This window comes from Opisthocomus hoazin, chromosome 5 (genome assembly GCF_030867145.1).
Source record: "Opisthocomus hoazin isolate bOpiHoa1 chromosome 5, bOpiHoa1.hap1, whole genome shotgun sequence".
NCBI lineage: Eukaryota > Metazoa > Chordata > Aves > Opisthocomiformes > Opisthocomidae > Opisthocomus > Opisthocomus hoazin.
In genome coordinates this window covers 66,611,589-66,631,978 of record NC_134418.1, presented here as the reverse complement: position 1 = coordinate 66,631,978, position 20,390 = coordinate 66,611,589, and the positions used below count along the sequence as shown (strand labels likewise).

The 20,390-nt window shown below is 44.2% G+C and overlaps 3 protein-coding genes across 3 annotated transcripts in view; all 3 read right to left on the bottom strand.

The window, feature by feature from the left end:
- The window catches only part of RBM46 (RNA binding motif protein 46), a 31,391-nt gene extending 19,313 nt beyond the window's left edge, over positions 1-12,078 (bottom strand). Inside the window, exon 1 of the mRNA XM_075421605.1 lies at positions 12,063-12,078. The gene's annotated coding sequence lies outside the window, so the exon portion shown is untranslated. The remainder of the gene's footprint in view (positions 1-12,062) is intronic.
- LRAT (lecithin retinol acyltransferase) lies at positions 10,191-14,819 on the bottom strand. Its single transcript, XM_075421606.1, has 2 exons — positions 14,244-14,819; positions 10,191-13,911 (listed from the first exon to the last, which is right to left on the bottom strand). The coding sequence occupies exons 1-2, from the start codon at positions 14,781-14,783 to the stop codon at positions 13,759-13,761; spliced, it is 693 nt and encodes a 230-aa protein (XP_075277721.1). The 5' UTR covers positions 14,784-14,819; the 3' UTR covers positions 10,191-13,758.
- Positions 14,820-19,861: 5,042 nt separating this feature from the next.
- Positions 19,862-20,390, bottom strand: part of LOC142361510 (uncharacterized) — a 61,005-nt gene continuing 60,476 nt past the window's right edge. Inside the window, exon 20 of the mRNA XM_075422109.1 lies at positions 19,862-20,253. Coding sequence (XP_075278224.1) covers positions 20,179-20,253 — 75 coding nt within the window. The 3' untranslated portion in view covers positions 19,862-20,178. The remainder of the gene's footprint in view (positions 20,254-20,390) is intronic.

The following is a 20,390-nucleotide window of genomic DNA, read 5'->3' as shown; positions in this document are numbered from 1 at the left end:
TAAAAGTTCTGAATGGCCTAGATACCAAAGCTGTTGCCTTCAATATTAAATTTCACCACCTCTTCATTCCAGATGTCCTTTTTTTTTTTTTTTTTTTTTACAACATCTAAATCAGCTACAAAGCTTCCAATAGGAATGAATTTGGGGTATATTAAGTTAAATAAAGTTTGGTGCTTTTTGACTGCAGCTTGGTGTCCCTGTTACTTTGGGGACTGCTCACTCCCTGGCAGAAAAATCCATGTGTCTCTGTTATTGCTGGTGGAAAGTACTGAAAGTATGAGGACAACCTCTTCTAAGTGAGGAAAAAAAAACCCAACAACCAACTCCTCAGCGTTTTCTTTGTATTTCGTGTGAGTGACACCTTACTGGATGGGTTACCATGTGCAGCCATTTCTAGAGTACAAATGACTGCTGCTCTAGGATAAAGACCAACAGCTGCTCAGCTGGAAATGTTTACCCGTTCCTGCACTTAACAGCAGAAGGTCTCAAGGAAAATTTGCCATCAGGTTTTTCACTTTATGACATGACATGAATAAAAGAGAAAACCAAAATAACCAAAAAGAATTCAGCAGCTACATTATTATCTCTTATTAAACATCAAAAAGTCAGACACAGGAACTAAAGACTCATTTAGTTTTCTCGCTGACCCCTGCCTCCCTAAAAGAAATTAATGATCCTTTTCTTCCTTTGTTCCCCATGTGCTAATTGGGTATCAGAGTTCTCACTACCCCCTTGCCCACAGGTGCTAGCTGCTTTTTTCTCTCTGACAGTCTTAATTGTTCAGTATAATTAGGTCCTACTAAGAACAATTGTTTCTAACCTCTGCTGTGACCCACGATAAAGTCTGAGCTAAATATTTTAATTTCTTTTCTAGTAAGACAAGATTTACAGGGGAATACAATATTTTTATTAAATCAAGCAGTGTATCTGATAACTTCAGGTCTTAAAAAAAGCGTCTGCAGACCTGAAAGCTTCTCATGGATAAATCAAAACTATTTGTTCACCTCAGCACTCCCTGAAATGTTGCTTTTCTTGTATTGCAACACACAGAATCCTCACCAAGCAAACCCTTCAGTCAATCTCCCATTTTACAAAGTTAGGTCTAGTTACTTTTAACCTTTAACACAATGTGTAATTCTCTCAAGTTGGAACAGCTGTAGGGGATAAGCCCCCTCTCTCCTCCTCCAGGTAGACACTGCCCTCAGTGAATTCCACCTTATTTTAATTTCTTCGCCTTTCTCTCACATAGTACTCGATTGCACTGTGCATTCAAAGGACGTATCTCACTCATTCATCAGTAGCCATGGGATGGAGGAGTGTGATAGAAGGGCAATTAACCTTTTAATTCCCATTTCTAGGAGTAACAACTGTTCACAGCAAAGGGACAGTTTCTCACAGTTGGAATTTCTTTCTCTCTCCCCATATATACATAAATATCACTCATTCAAAGTAATGCTGTATTTTAATTCATATATTTTTAATGAAGAATTAGTAAAGGATGGGAAAGAAGACCAGGCCCAGAAGAATGTTTGTTATTTATCAGAATATTTAGGGTTTTACTGCTTTATTGAATCAGTACCTTGGTACATAACTGTTTAAGTTTTAAACCTGATAAACAGAAACTTATTTTAGGATTATTTTACAAGAGTTACAGCATAACTTGCAAAAAGCATTTGGCATGAATTCTGGTTAGAAAATTACTTTAAATTGCAAATAATGTGCTATTTGCCCTAAAGCTTTATGCAGTTCCTATTAACACTGAGTTAGTTTCCTCATGAATGTCTTTCTGAAACTGTCACAAATCCGATGGATGAGGAATAAGGGCAGAGTCCTGCCAAGATTGTGACATTTATTCCTTTGGCTAAATTTGAAAATGTGAAAGAGGTCTTTTTCTTACATATTTTATTGCACTGCACCAGACAGTTGCTTTTCTTTTCCTTGCAAGTTATTTTAGGTAGCAGTAACACAGAAGTCCTTGATGTTTTTTTAACTTCTGTTTCACTGGAATGCTAGCAAGCCCCAGCATATATATTGCTGGAGTGGGCTATTACTGCGGTTGTAATATTCTTCATGGAAGAATAAGCTTTTTTTTGTCAGTGTAAATTTTACTGTGGCCTGGAGCGGCAAAAGAGGGTATGTAGCATTTCTGCACTCTGACAGGCTTGATATGTAGGTAGTGGAAACACTTTAAAAGGAAGCAGACGTCCTTTGAAGTTTAGACAAAGGTCTCTGTAGAAAACCTAGACATAATATGATTGTAAATCTAATTATAGTAAGCTGTCTAGAAAGACTTCATTTCAGTCAACCAGTTCATTTTGATTTGGGGTTCATTTTATCAAGTAGCTGCAATGCCTGTTTAGTAGGATCCTCCTAACAAGACATCCTAGTGCCCAAAGGGTCTTTTTTCTTGAAAGGTGCTGTTTGCTCTCCTTCAGCTTTCTGCCTTAAAAGAGTTGGAATCTTTTTTAATTATAAAATTGCAAAATCTGATATTGCTGGAATAAGCAGTTGAGGGGACAGAATATTAATTGTAGAGAAAACATCATACATAATTGCTTTATTTTTTCATAAACCACTTTGAGACACACTTGCCACATGATTTTACCATGCAGATATGCAATGAATGTGAAAAAATGGATCCTGAAGCATGTTCTGTCTTCACTTGGATGAGTATGAGTATCAACAGTTTCACTGATGTAAATTGAATTAAATCAACTTTAAGCCAATATTGCTGAGTGCGGAGTGATGTAAAACGTGCATAACAAAGTGTATAAAATCTCTCTGCTTGTTCTTGTCTGTCACTGCCTCAAGAACTCTTGCTTTCTGCTCCCTCCAAAAACCTGGACCCTGTGTGACAAAGACATACCTTTAATCACCGAGCGAAGCAGCTGTTCTCTGGCAGTACAGCTAACCCCCTGCAGGGAAGGAGCAGATGGGAATTGCTGAAAAAAAGTAACGCCACAAAGGGCTGGTGGAAGAAGAGGTGAATGTCAGGGAAAAGAAGAGAAGAAAGGATGGGAAGGAGGGAAGGGCCAAGGGAGATGGAGAGTCCTGCCCTGCAGTACTGCAGTCTTCTGACACTCCACGGTTACAGAATGCTTCCCCATCTGCTTTTTGGCAGATGTTTCAAATGAATGCTGAACTGGCAGTATGTCCTCCACACATCTGTACAGCAGCAAGTTAAGGAGGTTTGGTGGTTTCAGTGCTTCTGAAAGTGGCTACTGGCTCAACAAGCCTTGAAACCAAAGTTTTCTTTGCACAACAATGTGAAGCACAGATTGCTACAGAGCGGGCCTCCTTTCCTCACACCGCCAGTGTCTCCATCTTCAACAGAGGACTCGGAAAGATCAGAGACAGTCCCCTCTCACTCACTGCTCAGTGTCTTATTTCTCTGCAAATATTGCCAGAAAACACTTGAATTTACAGTAGCTTCTGTAAAAGTCTTACAGCATGCTTTCAGCATTGGAACCAAACAGACATCAGGCATCTAACTATAAAGTCTTCCATCATACCTGATCTGTCCCAGACATTAACTGGAAGTTTACCAGGGAGGCTGAAGTTTTTTATATCACATTACCTTTTGAATATTTAATAATTCTGGAAATAAATTACATTGAGTGCAACAGTGGAGAACAAGGTTAGATTTTTACTTTTCCGAGATTTAAATACTTAAAATACCTTAACTGTAGTTTGAAAATTGGAAAGAGCCCACTCTTTCTTTAGGCTGCTCATACTTGGCTATGAATTCTAGCTTATTCTGAGAATCCTAAAAGGCATCAATTTATCAAAGTCATATACTTTTAATTTATATTATACTTTTATTTATAATCCAGCTGCTGTGAGCTGCTAACTAGCTTTTAAGTCAGGAAACTCTGGACTGTCAATGGCAATTATAGTTTAACAACTTATAATGCTTCTTTGTAATTTTCTTTATATTTTCCTGAGGCTTTAAGGATATAGTGCTATGCTTAGAGACACAAGCAAGAAAGTCTGAAGCAATGTAACTTGTGGTTTTGTGCATTTCCTTCATTTATATACATACATATATCTATATTTGTATATTATACACGCATAGAATCCTGTGATTTATCTTTGGGGTGTCTTATAGTATTCATTAAGAACAACAAACAGAGTGATTTTTAAATGCTTTTCTCTGTCTAGCTGTTGTCTTTCCTGCAAAGCCTCATGACACAACCAAAACTGTGATGAAAACCTAAACCAAAACCACTACATTGTTGGCAGCTATAAACAAAATCAGTGTTACATAGTTTAACTGTTCCTTCCTGATTTCTGGTTAGATGTTACAACACTGAAACAGAAATTCAAAATCAACATTTCTAAACCTACTGAGTAGTTGCTTCAATTTAGTAAACATCTGATTTACTCGTTCTTTATGTGCGAGTGTCGCAGTTAACCAACCGTTCCCAGTCTGCTGGAGATCTGCATTTTCCTGAATGTGAGCGAGCCACTAGGTGGGAGTGTGTTATCTTAAAAGGTTTGTCAGGCCCGGCTGTGCGCATCTTGAAGGAGCTCTGCACCTGCCTTTTCCCAGCAGCAACCCCGTCCGCAGCGTGCGGAGCTGGCGATCGATTTGGGATTTTTCGATGCTCGTGTCCTCACTGGACGCTGGGGAGACACTGCCTGCCTGGCTGCTCCTCCAGCCCCAGGAGAACTCGAGCTGGAGACAAGCAAAGGCAAAGGCGTACTAGAAATGACACCCTCCAAAACGCAGATCTCGTATCTGAACAAGGACCACAAGCACCTTGCGTTAAGCTACTTATGTCAAAAGCCCCGAGGACTTGGGCTAAAAAAGATTCAGAGAATCACCTTACTAATATACAAGCCAATAATTAAAACAAAAAAGCCTTGTTAATATATATCAAAAGCCAGGGATTTGCCAGAGAGAGAACTGACAGATGATAAAGACATAGAAAGGGCCTTCTGAGGAAGATTAGACCATAGCAAAAACCGAAATATATTTTTTTTTGGCAGCAATATTCAATACAAAAGCGATAGAGAAATTTTCAAAGTAAGCCCATTTTTTTCTACAGGAAATACATCCTCACAGTAGTCTTAAACTGAGGGGTCAATAAAAGACATTTTAGAACTGATGAGTAAACTCAAAGTAACTAACTGACAAGGCTGGGCATATTCAAGACTAAAGAAACTCCAGGATGATATTGTTGGACTGAGAGGTATAATGTGTAATAAACTTCTGAGGGCAGCCATGGTACTAGAGGGATGATGCCAAATGAGCCACTTTCAGAATAATTTCAGCACAGATTTGTAGAAACTGCAAAAAACTCTGACTTCCACGCCAGGAATACCTGAGAGCTGTAAAAGTAAGTGGAAAAAATGAACATAAATTGATTATTCATTGTTCCCTGTAGTACAAGAAAGGGAGGGACAGCTAATGTAATCATCAGGCAGCCAATTTAAAACAAAGTGCTTTTCCATATGTCATAATTAGTCTTGCCATAGAACCTTTTGGAGGCCAGACAGATAAGCTAAAAAAGGAGTAAGACAAGTTCACACAGGGTAAGAGTATTAAACAAAATTAAATGAATGCAAGCTTTAAAGCTAGAAGTTCGTGAATTGTTGCTTACCGAAATTTTTGAGAGTATATCAAGACTCTGTCTGTAGCCGTACCCTGTCCCTAAGCGCTCGCCGTTGCAAGGGGCTAAACTGACCTTCGGATATTGCCAAGTCCATTCCTGTGTTCTTGTGATGCTGAAAAATTTGGCCCTCGTCTACGAGCTCAAGGCTCTCAAAGGTAGTGAAGCTGTTAACAGTGTCTGGTTGTCGTGCTGCAGCTCTGGATCAAGAGTCCAGTTCTCCTAAGGATTAACGGGAGTAGCTGTGTTCACAGAAAAACACCTCAGAAGCCAGCCGAAGAGCACATTGCCTAGAGAATCACAAAAACTAGGTAGCAACCCTGGAGGCAGCGCAGAAGCAACCATCTGTAGGCAGCTGTCTGACCAGGTTTGAAAGACTACAGAAAAAATAAAAAAGCTGCACAGTTTATGAACTGTAAGATTCCTCAAATCATAATTGAGTGTCACATTTGTAGCGATCGGGGGTTCATTTCTGAACATCATTATTAAATGTCCACAGAGGGAGGTGAGGGAATGGGTTGAGATTACTTCTTACTTAATTTTGCTCCCTGTGAAGACAGGGACAAAGCTCCTGTTGATTTTAGCTGCAAGAACCATAACCCAATGATGCTGTTGCAGTAAAGCAGCTTGGAGTGCTGCGTACTCAATGGTAGATCCGGTGAATTACTGAGAACCCGTCCTAATGGGATAATTTTTAAATATGAAGTGCCAGTAAAATGATTTTTTTAAAGTAACTTCTCTTGCTATTTTTGTACTAGAATCAAATGTTTTTTGTATAAACAGATGTCTTGCTCACATCCCATGTTCCCTTCCTGCTCAATGATACAGTGAGCTCACAATTCGTGTCACAAATCCCGTGTCTTTCCCATAAGAACAGACAGACTGTTGTTGCAAGCACAAATTTGTATTTAATTGCAGGATTGAGTACTGTCTGTAGGGGAGCTTTTAACACAAACACTCCCCTAACTGAAAAATGCAAACTAGAAAAAGTTACTGAGGGAAAGTAATTTCTATAACTGGTTTGGGTAGATATTTTCCATTTGCTTGTAAAAAAACGCTTTGCAATTCATAAAAACCTCATTGTAATTTTGAAACACATTTCATGACTATGCACCAGGTCTACTGCCTGTGTAATTCTCAATGCTTGAACAGTATTAGAGTTACTGGAATTGCTCAAAGACATCAGAAATAGAAAGGCTCCATTCCTCACTGGAATTTCAGTTCACTGGCCAAGCAGAATTACTGCTTTCTCCAGGCAAGTCTTTGAAAGACGTTATTCCCAGTTTACACCCTGTCTGTCAATACAGGATCAAATTGTCATTCTAAAATAATCATTGTACAACAGAGTGATTCTTTCTTGCATACAGTGTGGCCAAACCTACTTGCTGTCAGAAACCGGGAGTAGTAACAAAGGAAAATATGAAGCTGTCTTGACCACGCAATTATCAGCGCTAAATGGCTGATGAACTGGATGAAGAGATGTTTCTTTTGCCTCTGTTTGCCGAGGCCATGTCCTAGTTTGTTACACATTTGGCTTTCCAGAGGAGGTGAGTTTTGTGCACGTCCTGAGCTTGATGAAGGACTGAGGAATGGGACATGGCAACGTGACTGTGAATATCACGGGCTACAACTTCACGTATACTTATGCATTGCAGCCTTACATGCTTGCCAGTCTGGGCTGACTCAGCCCTGAGCAAAGCCTCCAGGCTCCTCTCTCAAAGCCTGGGAAGAGTTAGATACCTCAGGAACCAGCAGAGCTGGAACACGTGTACAGTAACACATGAATAAAACAAGGCTTGGGATGAAATTTAAAGTCTGGGGCACATCTGCACGATTCAAAGCTCTTGCTTCAGGCAAGCTGGTATGACTGCGAAACAGGAGAGGACCATGAGGTGCTGTCTGCTCAGGCTCCGGAAGCAGCAGAGCTGCGATAGCACGATGTTGAACCAAATGGCCGCCTTCCCCGAGGGCTACGTGCAGTTCTGTGTTTTTCACAGCTATGCTGTTTCTCATTCTGGGGGCAACCAAGCCATCATTGGCTCCAGGCTACTTACACAGTGCACTACCACATCATTTACACACGATCTAAATGAATGTGGTTGAAACCAGGTGCCTCCCTCCTCCTGAGCACTCACTCGGAGCTACGTACAATATCCTCTGGGAACAGAAACAGCAACAGTTACGCTGTTTAATATCCAACTCTAATCTTTCCACCGGGGCACAGGAGACCTCTCATTATCTTCACACCCACATTTCTTCACTTTTGATTAGAATTAATTACTAACTTTTTACCTACTGTCTGGCAGTAGCAGACCCAGCCCTCCCTGTGTCTCTGTGCAGTACTAAATGGAAATGTGCAGGTACTTTCTGCAAGATTGCAAGGAACACAGGTGCAAATTGAGTCAGGTCTAAGACTATGCAGAAGCAGGAGATAAGGTGGCTTGGCAAGTTTAGCAGAGCACAGCCCTTCATTTGCATGCATTCTTAAGTATATAAAATAGTATATACCTCTTTAGCCTCACAGAAAACTCTGGTTTCAGAGGCAAGGGAAGTTGCCTTCTGGTAAGGAACTGTGCGTTTTATTTATTGGGCATGTCCAATGCAAGGAACCCACAACCTTATGCAAATATTAACCAAGTTTTGCAGCTGGCCAGAAAAACAGAGAGATGATTATGGTCCCAGTTGTAGAAATGGGAAAGAATTAAAAAAGAGAAACTGAAAATAGTTAGAGAGGCACAGCAGGTATCTGCTTTTGACTAAAAGTGTTTGCTTTCACTAAAACAACACTGCAGCAAAGGAGCAAACCTTTGATTTAACCTGACAGTCTCTACCTTATTTTTACCTGAAAGTTTTCCAAATGACATAACACAAACTGCAGCCAAAGTCAGAAATGTCCCAGTCTTAGCATTTCTAGTTCCTGGCTGCGCGTAGGGATCCGGTTCCCACTCAGAACCTCACTGGGGCCCACAGACCATGAGAAGCAACACCCGCCCTTGGAGGGGGCAAATACGCAGAGCCCAAACAGAGCCTGTTCCAGCACAGAGTGGCCAGAGACCCATTTTCTCCTTCTACCTCAAAGCCACAGGTGTTGCCTGACTTGGTAAAAAAAATTAAATAATTACTGTCCTAACAGTGAGATAAAACTGGAAGAGGTGAAGGGTAGCCACCTCCTAGCCTCATCCAAAGTCTCGTGAGTCTCCTGCAGGATGGACGGAGAACCTCCTAGGAACAGGTCTCCCAAATGCCCAGAAATGCTGTAGCCATCACATTGCTGCACTCTTTATGAAATGGTATTGCTGTTCCCATTCAAAGGCTGCTCAGTCAGGAAGGGACTCAAGGTTTTGGGTAGCAAATGGGGATGTCTGCCTTAAAATTCTGGCCAGGATAATCAGCTAAACAAGGTCACAGAACAGGCTTGCGCGTTTGTATGTGGCCATCCGTGTTTGCATAGATCTTGTTTGCGTGATGCCAGTTGCAGCCCCTGGTAACCAGCGCTCTCCGGAGTATGCCTCGGGACAAGGCAGGCCAGGGACCGCTACGAACAGATGCGAGAGGTGAAGCTACGCTGCAGCTACATGGACATCAGTGAGAGCGTACCCCCGCATAGTCAGAAGATGGACCCCAGACCATTTTCTTTACTAGGTTGGATTACAGCCTGTGGCATCAATGGCCTACCTCTCCACTTAAGGGAAGGCAAGTTAATCCATTTAATCTCGGCGCAAACATGTAACGCCATCTCAAGCCCCCTAAACTCCAGCAGGGGGCAGGAGAGCGGACACATCGCTATGCCCAGGGTGCCCAGCCAAGCGGCATCGGAGTCTTCGCAGGCAAACACCTCTGCGTTCACTGACTGGTCCTCAGCACACTTTATATGCCCTGTCCTTGCAAGTAAAATAAACCTATGTTATCTGCCTCTCGCACTTTCACGGCCTCGTTCAGACCAAGCACCTAATTGTAGGTGCTGCAATGTAGTTGTAGGGGACTACGCAGCTGACAAGGTCAGAGGGCTAAATAAAGTTCCCTAATAAACAGGGAGAATATTAAATAGCTACAGAACATCTTACAGAAAGTTTTCTACCCGGTGAGACACAGAAACAGTGAACATAAATCAGCAGTGTTGTCACAGACAGAACTGCAGTACTGCAACCGATGTAATTCTGATTTAAGTCTCCCAAAGATCACCCCACTTCCCCCCCCCCCATATCCCACCATCAGGATACACTCAGGACTGTACCCCAAACATTCCTTTGACTTCAGAAACGAAACTGAGCCACAAAACACAGCACAGAATAATTTTTATAAGAAATTATGCCAAAAATGGCCCCCAAATACTTTTAGTGATCTATTCCTACAGTAGAGGACATCATTTATTGTACCAGCACAGTGTTCTGAAAGACTTCTGCAAGGCTTACAGGAGAGTGCAATGCACTACAGCAAAGAGCCTCAGAACCGCTGAGCTTTTGTGTCTTCATTTCCCATCAGTAAGCCCATTCCTGACAGTTGAATGCTCAGCGGAATCAGGTCCTGAGCTATTGCAAAGCATTAAGGACCAAATGGCTCCTAGAGTCACTTGAGAACTTCTTTTAATTTCAGTGGATAAAGGAGATGCTAACTAATAACTGTCTAACGCAGTTCTGTATCAGTCGCGTGTGACGCTTTATTTAATGTGAGAACATGCAATAAGTAATACACCACCATATCATTTCCAGAGATCACAGTTCTAATGTTTCTTGTTGCTGCAGCTTGCTTTCTAAAACCTGTCTGGACGATGTCAAGTCACACACAAATTTAATTCCCTCTTCCCCTCCTCTCAGACTTTAACAAGTATTGCTATGATTTTGTTTTCATTATAAGCCTCAATGGTGTTTGTATGCAGCATTCTCCTTCAGCACAGGAGGACTCACAGGTGAAATCAAGCAGCAGATGACTGTTCACCACAAAATGAGTAATCTTTTATGTTCCAAGCTAAAATAAATACAAACAGAAAGCTCACTGTTCTAATGGCTTCATTTAGCAACTTTTTTTTTTTTTTTTAATTTTAAACACAGGTTTTGTAAAAACATAGCAAGCCTTGTGAATGCTCATTTTATTTTTGTTTTCTTTGGAAAGCCTGAAGTGAAACATCTGTCCTTTGCACTTGATGTCTTCACTACGTGCCTTTCCCGGTGGCACAGGGGTGATGTCTACACTCCGCCATTACGTATCCTGGTTTAACCACACCGCTTTTCAAAACAGCCCCACCACTAAAATGAACTGCAGCCCTAGATTTACGCTCCCCATCGCCATCACTTACAGTTACTGATGAACAATTTCACTGCTAAGCACACACATTTCCAAACATCTGAACCGCTCCACAGTTTTCTGTGTTTTCTCTTCTTCTAACTTGTTCCCTCATTTCAATGGCATCACAGTTGAGCTCAAGTCTGAAACGCAATGCTCCACCTAGGGCAAGTGCTTATTTTGACTCAAGTAATTGCAGTAAAAAAGTTGACACTGACATTTACCAAAATATTTCGGAGCACAAGCACCACTCGCTGAGCTGAACATGAGAATTCATGCCTGCTAGTCTTGTTTTTCCCCTCAGAGTATGACTGATTTGACTCATGCCTGACTTTAACAAAATTTCCAGATCCCTGCTAGAATTATAGCTGGTAGGAAAAACTCCAAGACATGCAGCTGAATTTCTCCTCCCATGCCCATGTTACTACTTCTCTCCGAGGAAAGGATATTCTAGGACCGTTCAGGACCATTTCACAAGCTTAAAACTTTACGCTTTGAAGGAAAACTCTCTGCCAGTACAGCTGGAGGTCTGCAAGGACTTGCTTTCATCTCTCTCTTAGACACCTACCAAAATCCCAGCTTAGACCCCCAGTCTCATCTGGATGCTTCTTGCTCAACAGCATTAGCAAAGCAGGAGCACTGGTCCTTTGATACTGAAGCTCAAGCAGGAAGATTTCTCTATCTTCCAACAATCCCACTTACGATTTGGTTACTGGTAATGACCCCGTTGTTTACTGTATAAATGAATTGTAAGAATCACTAGAATTCTTATAAACCCCAAGTAAACAAAGGGGAAAAGAAAAGCCCACCTGTAATCAGAGACCATGTAACCGCATGTTAACGGACTGTTCAGTGCCCTACTGGGATACATTAGAGAAATGCTATAGCATTATACTCAATTCCAAGAGTCTGGCAGATGTTATTAAATGAATAAATTCTATTTATATAATTACAATAATGACTACAGTTCTTACCTTATGCACAGCAAGTAAAAAAACCACACTGGAATTTATGTAAATATAAGAATGCGTACACTATGAAAAAGCAATTCATGTTAATTAAAAAAACACCTTAATCTTAAAAGTTAACCAGAAACAGTTAACACTGAGCACTGCAGTCTTTGAAAGCAGAACAGAAGTTGTTTACAAGGATCCAACAGTAACTGACCTCCAGCTGCTTTGGAGCTGGGCTTCAGGCGGAACGCGTACTGAAAGCTGGGCTGAAATCCCCTCCCGGCTGATGGCAGCAGCAGTCACGCTGCCGTTTCCTACGAGCCTGGAATTTCACCCCAGTCTTTACATTCTTCATCGGTTATAGCGGAGCAGCCAGAAGAGAGAGATGATTAGAGAGCAGCCGAGTAGACTCACAGTTCAAGAATCCAATCTTCAAGCAACTGTAAGGTCTTGGCGAAGCAGAAGGGGGTTTATAGCACAGTTAAAATGAGTCTGTCTCTAAAAATGGGGAAAAGTGGCCACTTCAGTAGCAGAGCTGATGACAGGATGCTGAACACCACTCACAGAAAGAAGTACATCTGAGGTTCAGTCCTTGGTGAAAACACCATCGTATTCACCTTTGACTAGAGAGGAAGGCAAGCATAGCACGTGAACATGTAAGTGCACGTATAGCATGCAAGGCATTCCAGGAGCTGAACAATTTCTCTGCGTACATCTAGACATTGCTAAGAAAAAAACAGCAAAGGATTTTAGCACTCTAATAATTGGCTGAACTCGATTTCAAATCCAACTTCACACATTCTTGATAAGCAGAAAGGCCTCTACATTGAAGACGAAACACTTTTAGCACCAGCTGCTGGCTTGCAAGTGAATACTTATTCGCAAGAGACGAGTATAGAAAGACATGTTGTCTTTCACCGGGAGGCATCCTGTTTTAAGGCAATATCCAAAATAACAACACAGCCACTGCAGAAACTGCTCCAGTGATCCCCGATGCCTTACGGCACCCACGTGGGTCCCATTGCTGAGGGAAGGTAGGAACTAAATTGGCATCTGTCCTGCTCCTCCCCACCATATGCCTCGTAACACTGGAGATTTCTGACGTTTGTATGACACCAGTTGTCATAAAACAAGCTAGTTTCTTCCCGTATCCTGTAAAACCCTCTGCAGTCATTTGTATCAGCCATACTAACCACTATCGGTAGCAAGGAAAATGCTGAGGAGCCGCCGTCTTTCCTTACCTCAAACCCAATCAAAAAGTTGTTCAATATGGTAGCAAGTGTTTACGTAATTAATATGGACGAGAGCTTTGTGAGCATTTCCCAGCGGGAAGCCAAAGGGCTGTAGCCAACCCGGCCAGATGCGCTACTGCACCACACAGCACCCCGCCTCGGGTCGTTTTTTCTTCTTTGTTGTAAAAAGAGTCAGTTTACTTACATGTATCTCTGCTAACTGGTATTTTAAGAATAGAAACAGTAACTTCTGAATACAAACTGAAGTAAGAAGAAGTAAGCAGTTTGTTCTCAATACCCATCACTTTGTGGAACTCCATCGTCCATTTTTATTAACAGTTTCAGCACCTGGGTACGCGGCTAAGAAATTGAAGAACATGAAGGATATTACCAGAATCACTGACGGCTAAAGGCATGGAGCAGAACTGCATCGCAACCCTACTTTTTCATGATTTAAAGCTGTGTTAAAATGTACCAGCTGAGATTTTCAGGAAATCTATTATTTGGCTTACACAGTAAGCTATGCCTTGTGCGCTGCGTTCTAGACAAAGTCGTGTTTAAAAGTGGCACACAAGGTCAAGACACTTCAGGCGACGCCGATGAGGAATCTGTGCTTTCATAAATACAGTAGTACACATCCCACACACAGAGGGCGGCCGCCAGCCTCCGGGAAGGCCGTCAGCCAGCCATCCACAGAAAGAAGGGAACGAGGATAGTGGGCAGCGTGGTGGAAGGCGCCAAACCCAGGCAGACTATGGACGCCAGCCCCACCAGCACTGAAGCGAGAACACTCCTCTGGTCCCGAATAATCATCTTCAAAGTCTCACAGAACTGGAAAAAAAAACAAAACAAGAAGAAAAATGGAAGAGATCAGGGTTAGAAAGGGAGGCTTTCACCGGACGGCTGGAGGTGCCCACTCCCTCCGCAACAGGCCGGCGGCTGTACCCCGGCTCTCTGGAGGGGTGCAAAGCGCGTCCGGCGCTGCCTCGCCACCTGAGCTTCAGCCCCGGCAGCAGTGAGCAGCTTCAGGGTGACGTCGAGAGCGCGCTGACCGACTCATGCACGGGGCCTCGCTCTCCGCGCCCCTGGAAGCCACCGGCAGCCGGGCCACCCACCCTCCCGAGCCCCGGCGGGGCTCCCCGGAGCCGCCGGCTGGGCCGTACCTTGTCGGTCTGGAAGCTGATGGGGGCTCCGTACCGGCAGTAGGTGACGAAGTGCTCGCAGTTGTTCCAGAGCAGGCTGTAGGCCGTGGCTCCCACCAGCTTCTCCGCCCGCCGGGCCGCCTCCTCGCTGCCCAGCACCCGGCCCTGGAAGAGCCGGTCCATGTGGTTGACCAAGACGCTGCCGCCGTAGGCGAAGTCCTCCACCGTGTCCACGCGGATGCTGGCCGTCTTGGTGACGACGCCCAGGATGAGCCGCTTGTTGGTCACCACGCGCTGGATCTGCCGGCGGTCGGCGGTGACGGCGGGCAGGATGTCGGGCATCAGGTGGGCGACGCGGTTCTCCCCCAGGTAGATGCCGAAGTGGACGAAGAGGGTGCGGGGCACCTCCAGCAGGTCCCCCCGCTTGAAGCAGCTGGTGTCGTAGTAGCCGGGGGCCGGCGGCTCCCCGCCCGAACCGGCGGGCAAGGGCCGGAGGTGGGCGAGGAGCAGCAGCTTCTCCAGCAGCAGCGAGGCCGCCTGCGGCACCGGGTTCTTCTTCATGGCCAGCGGGACGGAGCCCTGGCTGCCGACGAGCGGCCCCCGCCGCCCGGCAACGCTTTTCTCGACCGGCGGGCGGGGCGGGGCTGGGGGCGGGGCCGGCCCACCACAGCGGTCCCGCCCCCCGGGCCGGCGGGAGGCGCGGGGGGAGCAGGAGCGGCGCTCCCCGGGCCGGGAGGACGGCAGGACCCTGAGGGGGAGGACGGCAGGGCCCGGAGGAGGGTGGCGGGGGGGCGGCCACGGCCCCCCCGCTCCAGCCCTGGTTGCCGGGCAGAGCTTTCGCCTCCGTGAGAAGCGCGGAGGGGCCGGGGGGGTCAATGCTGGAAAAGGAGTAGCTTGTCCGCGCATCCCCCCAGCCCCAGCCCCCGCGGCTGCCCTCAGGCCGGCTGCGGGCGCTCGGGCCAACAGCCCAACGCGGAGCACGGGCGCTACCAAGCACAAGGAAGGGAAGCAAGAGGAGCAGCAGCGCGGAACAGCTCGGCCTCTCTCTCCAGGCAAACCGTGCTGAAACGACAAGTTCTCTTTTCCCTCCTCGGTCACTTTGAATCTGAGAGCCTCCGGATTAAGGACGACATCCCTAGAACACCCTTGAGCTGCAGCACCCCTTTACTCACGCCAGCTAAAAAGAGTAAAAGTTCAGCTCCCTTTCCATCAGGGAACAGCTCTGGTACAACTGGAACGGCAAAGGGGACGCGAAGGACCCGGCCTGTGAAAGCCTCCACCACCACGGATACTGAACCCAGGCTAAGGCAGGAGCTCTCGCGCACAGGGAAGATGAGGCTGATCAGTGACCCAAAGCAAGTCCGCCACTCCTCAGGGGAAAAAGTATTTCAGGGGAAGGGGTTACTTCACTGCTCTCCAACACAAGTGAAGGCTGGTGTTGCCCTGCTCCTTCCTCCTGCTCGGAGCGGAGAGCAGCTTCCCAGGGGACAGCAGCTTATCCTCACCCTGCTTCGTCTGCAAAGAGAGAGGCCCACCATAACCTCGTTTGGCCGCTGACTACAGCCCAGAGCCCCAGCGCTTCTTACCAAAGCAATCAGGCATTTGGGATTTTCTCTGGAGAGTCTCAGCCAAATTTTTATGCAACAGAGGCTTAGCCCTCTCAAGTCCCTTCTTTCAAACCACGTCACTTACAAAAGAGAAAATACCTTATAGATGTGGCTTATGATGCTGGTAGGAGCCCTGTGGATTAGCCACCAGCCACACGATTATATCATCAAAGCAGCACCTTTTAAAATCCAGATGTTTAAATATATTTGGAAGGTTTGAAGCTTTTGCTACTAGTAAATAAAAAGGGGGGGGAGGAGAGGGAGCTTTCCTCATTTTTAACGAGTGCATTATTTTTAAGGGACAGGGGAAAAAGACAAGATTAACACCCCTCATCGTGATACAGGCTCTCACCCTCGTGGTGACGGTCACAGCAGCTGGCCCAGAGCTGGAGCACTGTGCCACAGCCAGGAGGTCACCAGTCTCCACCAAGCCCTGGCACAGAGAGGTCCCCCTCAGCCACCCTCCCGCGAGGACAAGCGCAGGTCCTGCCCTGCGCTGCCATGTGAAGATCCCCCCTCCCCCTTCCCAAAGCAGGCCAGGGAGCGTCTGCACGGTCTCTTTTGAAAGAGGTGTTGGAGACACTTCAGTCCCAGAGTTCCGATTTCTCTCCCCTGCCCAAGGGAAGGGAGAGTAATTCAGCTGAACTCCAGGCATTTCCCAACGGCATCTTTTACTCGGAGGCATCCTTTGTTTGCCTTCTTAGTGCCAGTTAGCTTTAATCCCCAAATCTCCGGGGTCCATTTCAAGTAAATCCAGAAAGGAAACCAGGATGAAACCGAAGAAGAGGAATCGCCATGAGGAGGAGACTCAAAGTCTCGCTGCACGGGAGGGTTTCAAAGAATTAAGGCGAGAGGTGTGACATTTCCGCGGTGTCATTTCCTCATACCTGAGGCACTAACGAGCCCCCAGCCCCAGGAGAACAGGCCCAGAAGGCGTTACACAGCAGACAGGTCCGTGAAGCGGCTTCTTGGCTCCTCCAGCCGACGCACACCACAGCCAGCCGCCACCAGCGAAACCCACCCAGGGACGCTTCGCCACTGCCTCGCAGCCGTCGCGGGCACTGCTGTGTGCGAAGCGCTGCCTGCAGCGTACCAACGTCACCTCAGAGAGACCATGCAGATTCCTCAAAGGCAGCCTGCAACCCAACGTCTTCAGCTTTCAAACCTTCAGGGCTGCACTCCCATTACTTTCAAACTGCCACGATGCAAAACAAAATTTAAAAGGTACACTTACAACTATTTTTCCTTTGCTCTGGAGGGGAAAAAACCCCCCGTATTTTAGTGGGAAAATGGCTTCACTGGAGGTGGATAAACTGAAAATACACATTGTGCCTCAAACACTCTGGCACATCCTTTAACTTGGGTCACTCTTCTGTAATAACTTCTGTACCTTCAATACACAAATTTCAGTGGGAAAATCACCTTTAAATATTAAATGTAAAACGGCAAACACTGACAAAGTATGTGTTTGGACTGTTAGCTGCTTATAGAATAATTTAATGATAAAACCCATGATTTATTTCCGAGAGTTAGGTGAGATACAGTAAGAAAGCTGTGAGAGGTAAAAGAATGCAGCCTTTGTTTTGTAGTGCAGATGAGGCACAGCACAAAATCTTCCCTGGCAAGAGGTGCGAGCCAGCTTCCATTACACTGAAATTTGTATATTAGAAGGAACCTTATTTTATGTGCTAGGCATTACTGTTTCCATCCTGCCCTCACAGCTAACACAGCAGGGAAAAAGCAGGAAAGAAAGGCAATGGGAAGGGTAAATTCTTGCCTAAGTGAGGAACAGCCCTGGTTTAACGAGGAGGCAAAATGCTTTTTAACTGACTGAAGATGACCAATGCTGACTGCATACAGGCTTACCTTCAAGTACTATTTATGTTTTACCAAGCCATTCTCAATTACTCAATTTCTACTGTAGATGAACAAACAAATGCAGCTTTTAACAAGCTTCCAGGTCAGCTGGGATTGCTGGAACAAGGGCACGTTCATGAATTCAAAACATGTTAAGGAGGTCAAGGAGAATAAAATCTTTGGATTTTTGGAGGCTATAATTTGCAAGAAAAGTATCTGAAAAGCAACGTTACTTGGTTTAAGCCAGTGCACCAAAAGAAATAACGGACAGAAAACATGTTTGTGAAGGATAGTTTCACAGCATCCAAAAGGGCAATTCCAGAGATAAAAAAATATCACCTTTGTATTCCCATATCCAATCCATTTGAACACTGCACAACCCTTTTCAGCAAATTACAGCTTCCGTTGCAGAGCTGCAAATGACCAGCTCTCTAGAAAACAGGATCATTTACTTTTCCATTTTTTGTATTTAACAGAGACTAGGGACAGAACAGACAAAATCTGAAGGAAGAAGGGAACCAGCAAGACAATGCATGAAACTGCAGGCAAGTGAAACAACCCCAAAACAAAGAACCTCTGAACTAAGTACCACTCTCTTCCAGTAGAAGAAACAACATAAAATGACTAAAATTTGTACTTTATAAATGTTCACTTTTATTCAAAAGTTATTGCATACGTATTTACAGTGTCACTTTAGCAGCAGTTGAGTGAACTGCAAATATTTACTGTAGCCTTTTTATTCTTGCAGATTTGCTACTGAGGTCTATCACTTTTTTCATTTCCTCTCAATATCTTTGTCTGTTTTTGCTAAACTAATAGGCTTCCAAATTAGTAACAAAGAGTTTTCTAACAAACAACAAATGTAAAACGAGTAAAACCAGCATGCCATTTGCCCTTTGAAGTTGGGTATTTTTCTGCAATGCCGTAATGACTCATTTTTTACAACTAGACTAAATCTTGCTGTATATGCAGATAGTACTTATGACTTGCTAAGAGAATAATATGTTTACATGGATAAAGAGTTTGCTTACAATACCTTCAATTCAAATAAAAAACCCACAGAAAAGGTGTGAACAATTCATTGTATAGTTCTCATTAGCAAGCAAGCGGCTAGGAAATTAATAATAGTGATAGCATAGATTGAGATTTAGGAACAACTAACAGATAGTTTTGCTGACAATAAAAAAATATTTTCATCATTTTATATGGTATTAGTAGTGTCTTATTTTGTCAGCACTAAACAATTAGAGTCTCCGCAAAATAAAGGAGAAGATTCACTTCTGAAAATAAAATGCATGAACATGCACAGTAGTATTTATATGGCTTCTGCAAAGGAAATACAGACAGTTATCGGGTCAGAATGTCCACCTTGGCATTGTCCCATGAAGTATAATATGGATTTTTAAGTCTCTGCTTAATCAAGTCAGGAAGTTTAGCAGTATCCTAATGCTAGTCATGCTGTGCAAGAAGGGAGATGGGGAGGTGACAACTGGGAGTCAGAACAGAGACAGAGCACACTGCATTCAACATGGTATTGCTTCGTGGCAGGAGACAGGCCTTTCTGTGGCAAGTCCATGGACCTTTCTGCTCGAAGGGCAATGCAAATGACAGTCAAATGGACTTCACCCAGGCGGGGCTCTGCTGCACAAAACGAGGACCTAACAGCCCTGCAACAAAAGGAGGTATCCCTCCAGCAGCCGGCACCCGTTCCTCCCTGCCAGGAGGCACCACAGCAAGGGAGCCAGCGGGCGGACTAGCTCACAGCACTCTCCTTTCCTCATCTTCAAGTTGATTCCCACGCCAAGATCTGCGATTTACCACTAGTCAGTGCTTTCAACTGATGGATTAATTAGTAAGAGATGTTGGAAATTGTAATAATAAAGCCCATCAATTGGACAAAGTGCTGGAAGTTTGGTGGATCACTTCCAAAGGTCAGCATTTACTATCAGTCACTTTATAACAGTAGCAATTATTACTTTTCTTTATTGCCCAACGGGGAAAGCCTCTCCCCAGTACCAGACAGCACTGACTTCGTAACGATGCACAGCAGGTTACCCAGCCTCACTCCACGCACAGGACAAACACCGCTGACAGGAGCTCAACAGGTCCACTTAATTTTCAAATAAAGATTGAGAGAAGGAAAAGAGAGACGGACTGAACAGGAGGCTATTTCCATCTTGGAACAATTATCTTTTCTTGTAATTAAAATGTTACATTGCAATTTGATTAATTATATTTTACAGGAAATAAATTAATTCTTCATCCAATGTATTATCTAGACAGGAAATGTTATTGGTCACAGACAAAGCTATTAGTCTGGTATTGCTGAAAACATTAGCTAATTTGTGCCATATAGCTAAGCCTCTGAGAGATAACTGTCACTAATTTCTACTCTTTGACTTCAAAAAAAAAATCTCACTCAAGAAGCCAGTTCTTGTTTATAATATGTTTTTATACCACTCAGTGTCAAAAGCATATATATTAAACACCTGTTACTCTATTAGTGATTTTAAGTCAGGAACATTTTTAATCTGGAAGTCCAACAGCATCTGTCCAAGTGCTTTACCCTGCAAGAAAAAAAAACCCAAACCAACATTTAATTTCAGTACCTACATATACCACTTTTGTAAATTAAGTTTTAAAAAATGGTTTAATAGGGTATTTTTCCTATAATCAGTGTAAGAATTCAGTATGTTTTGTAAGT

Excerpts from the sequence above, each read along its gene's own strand:
- LRAT (XM_075421606.1), bottom strand. The coding sequence starts at position 14,783 with ATGAAGAAGAACCCGGTGCCGCAGGCGGCCTCGCTGCTGCTGGAGAAG. Across the intron at positions 13,912-14,243 it reads TCAGCTTCCAGACCGACAAG|TTCTGTGAGACTTTGAAGAT; the intron begins GTACGGCCCAGC and ends TTTTTTTTCCAG.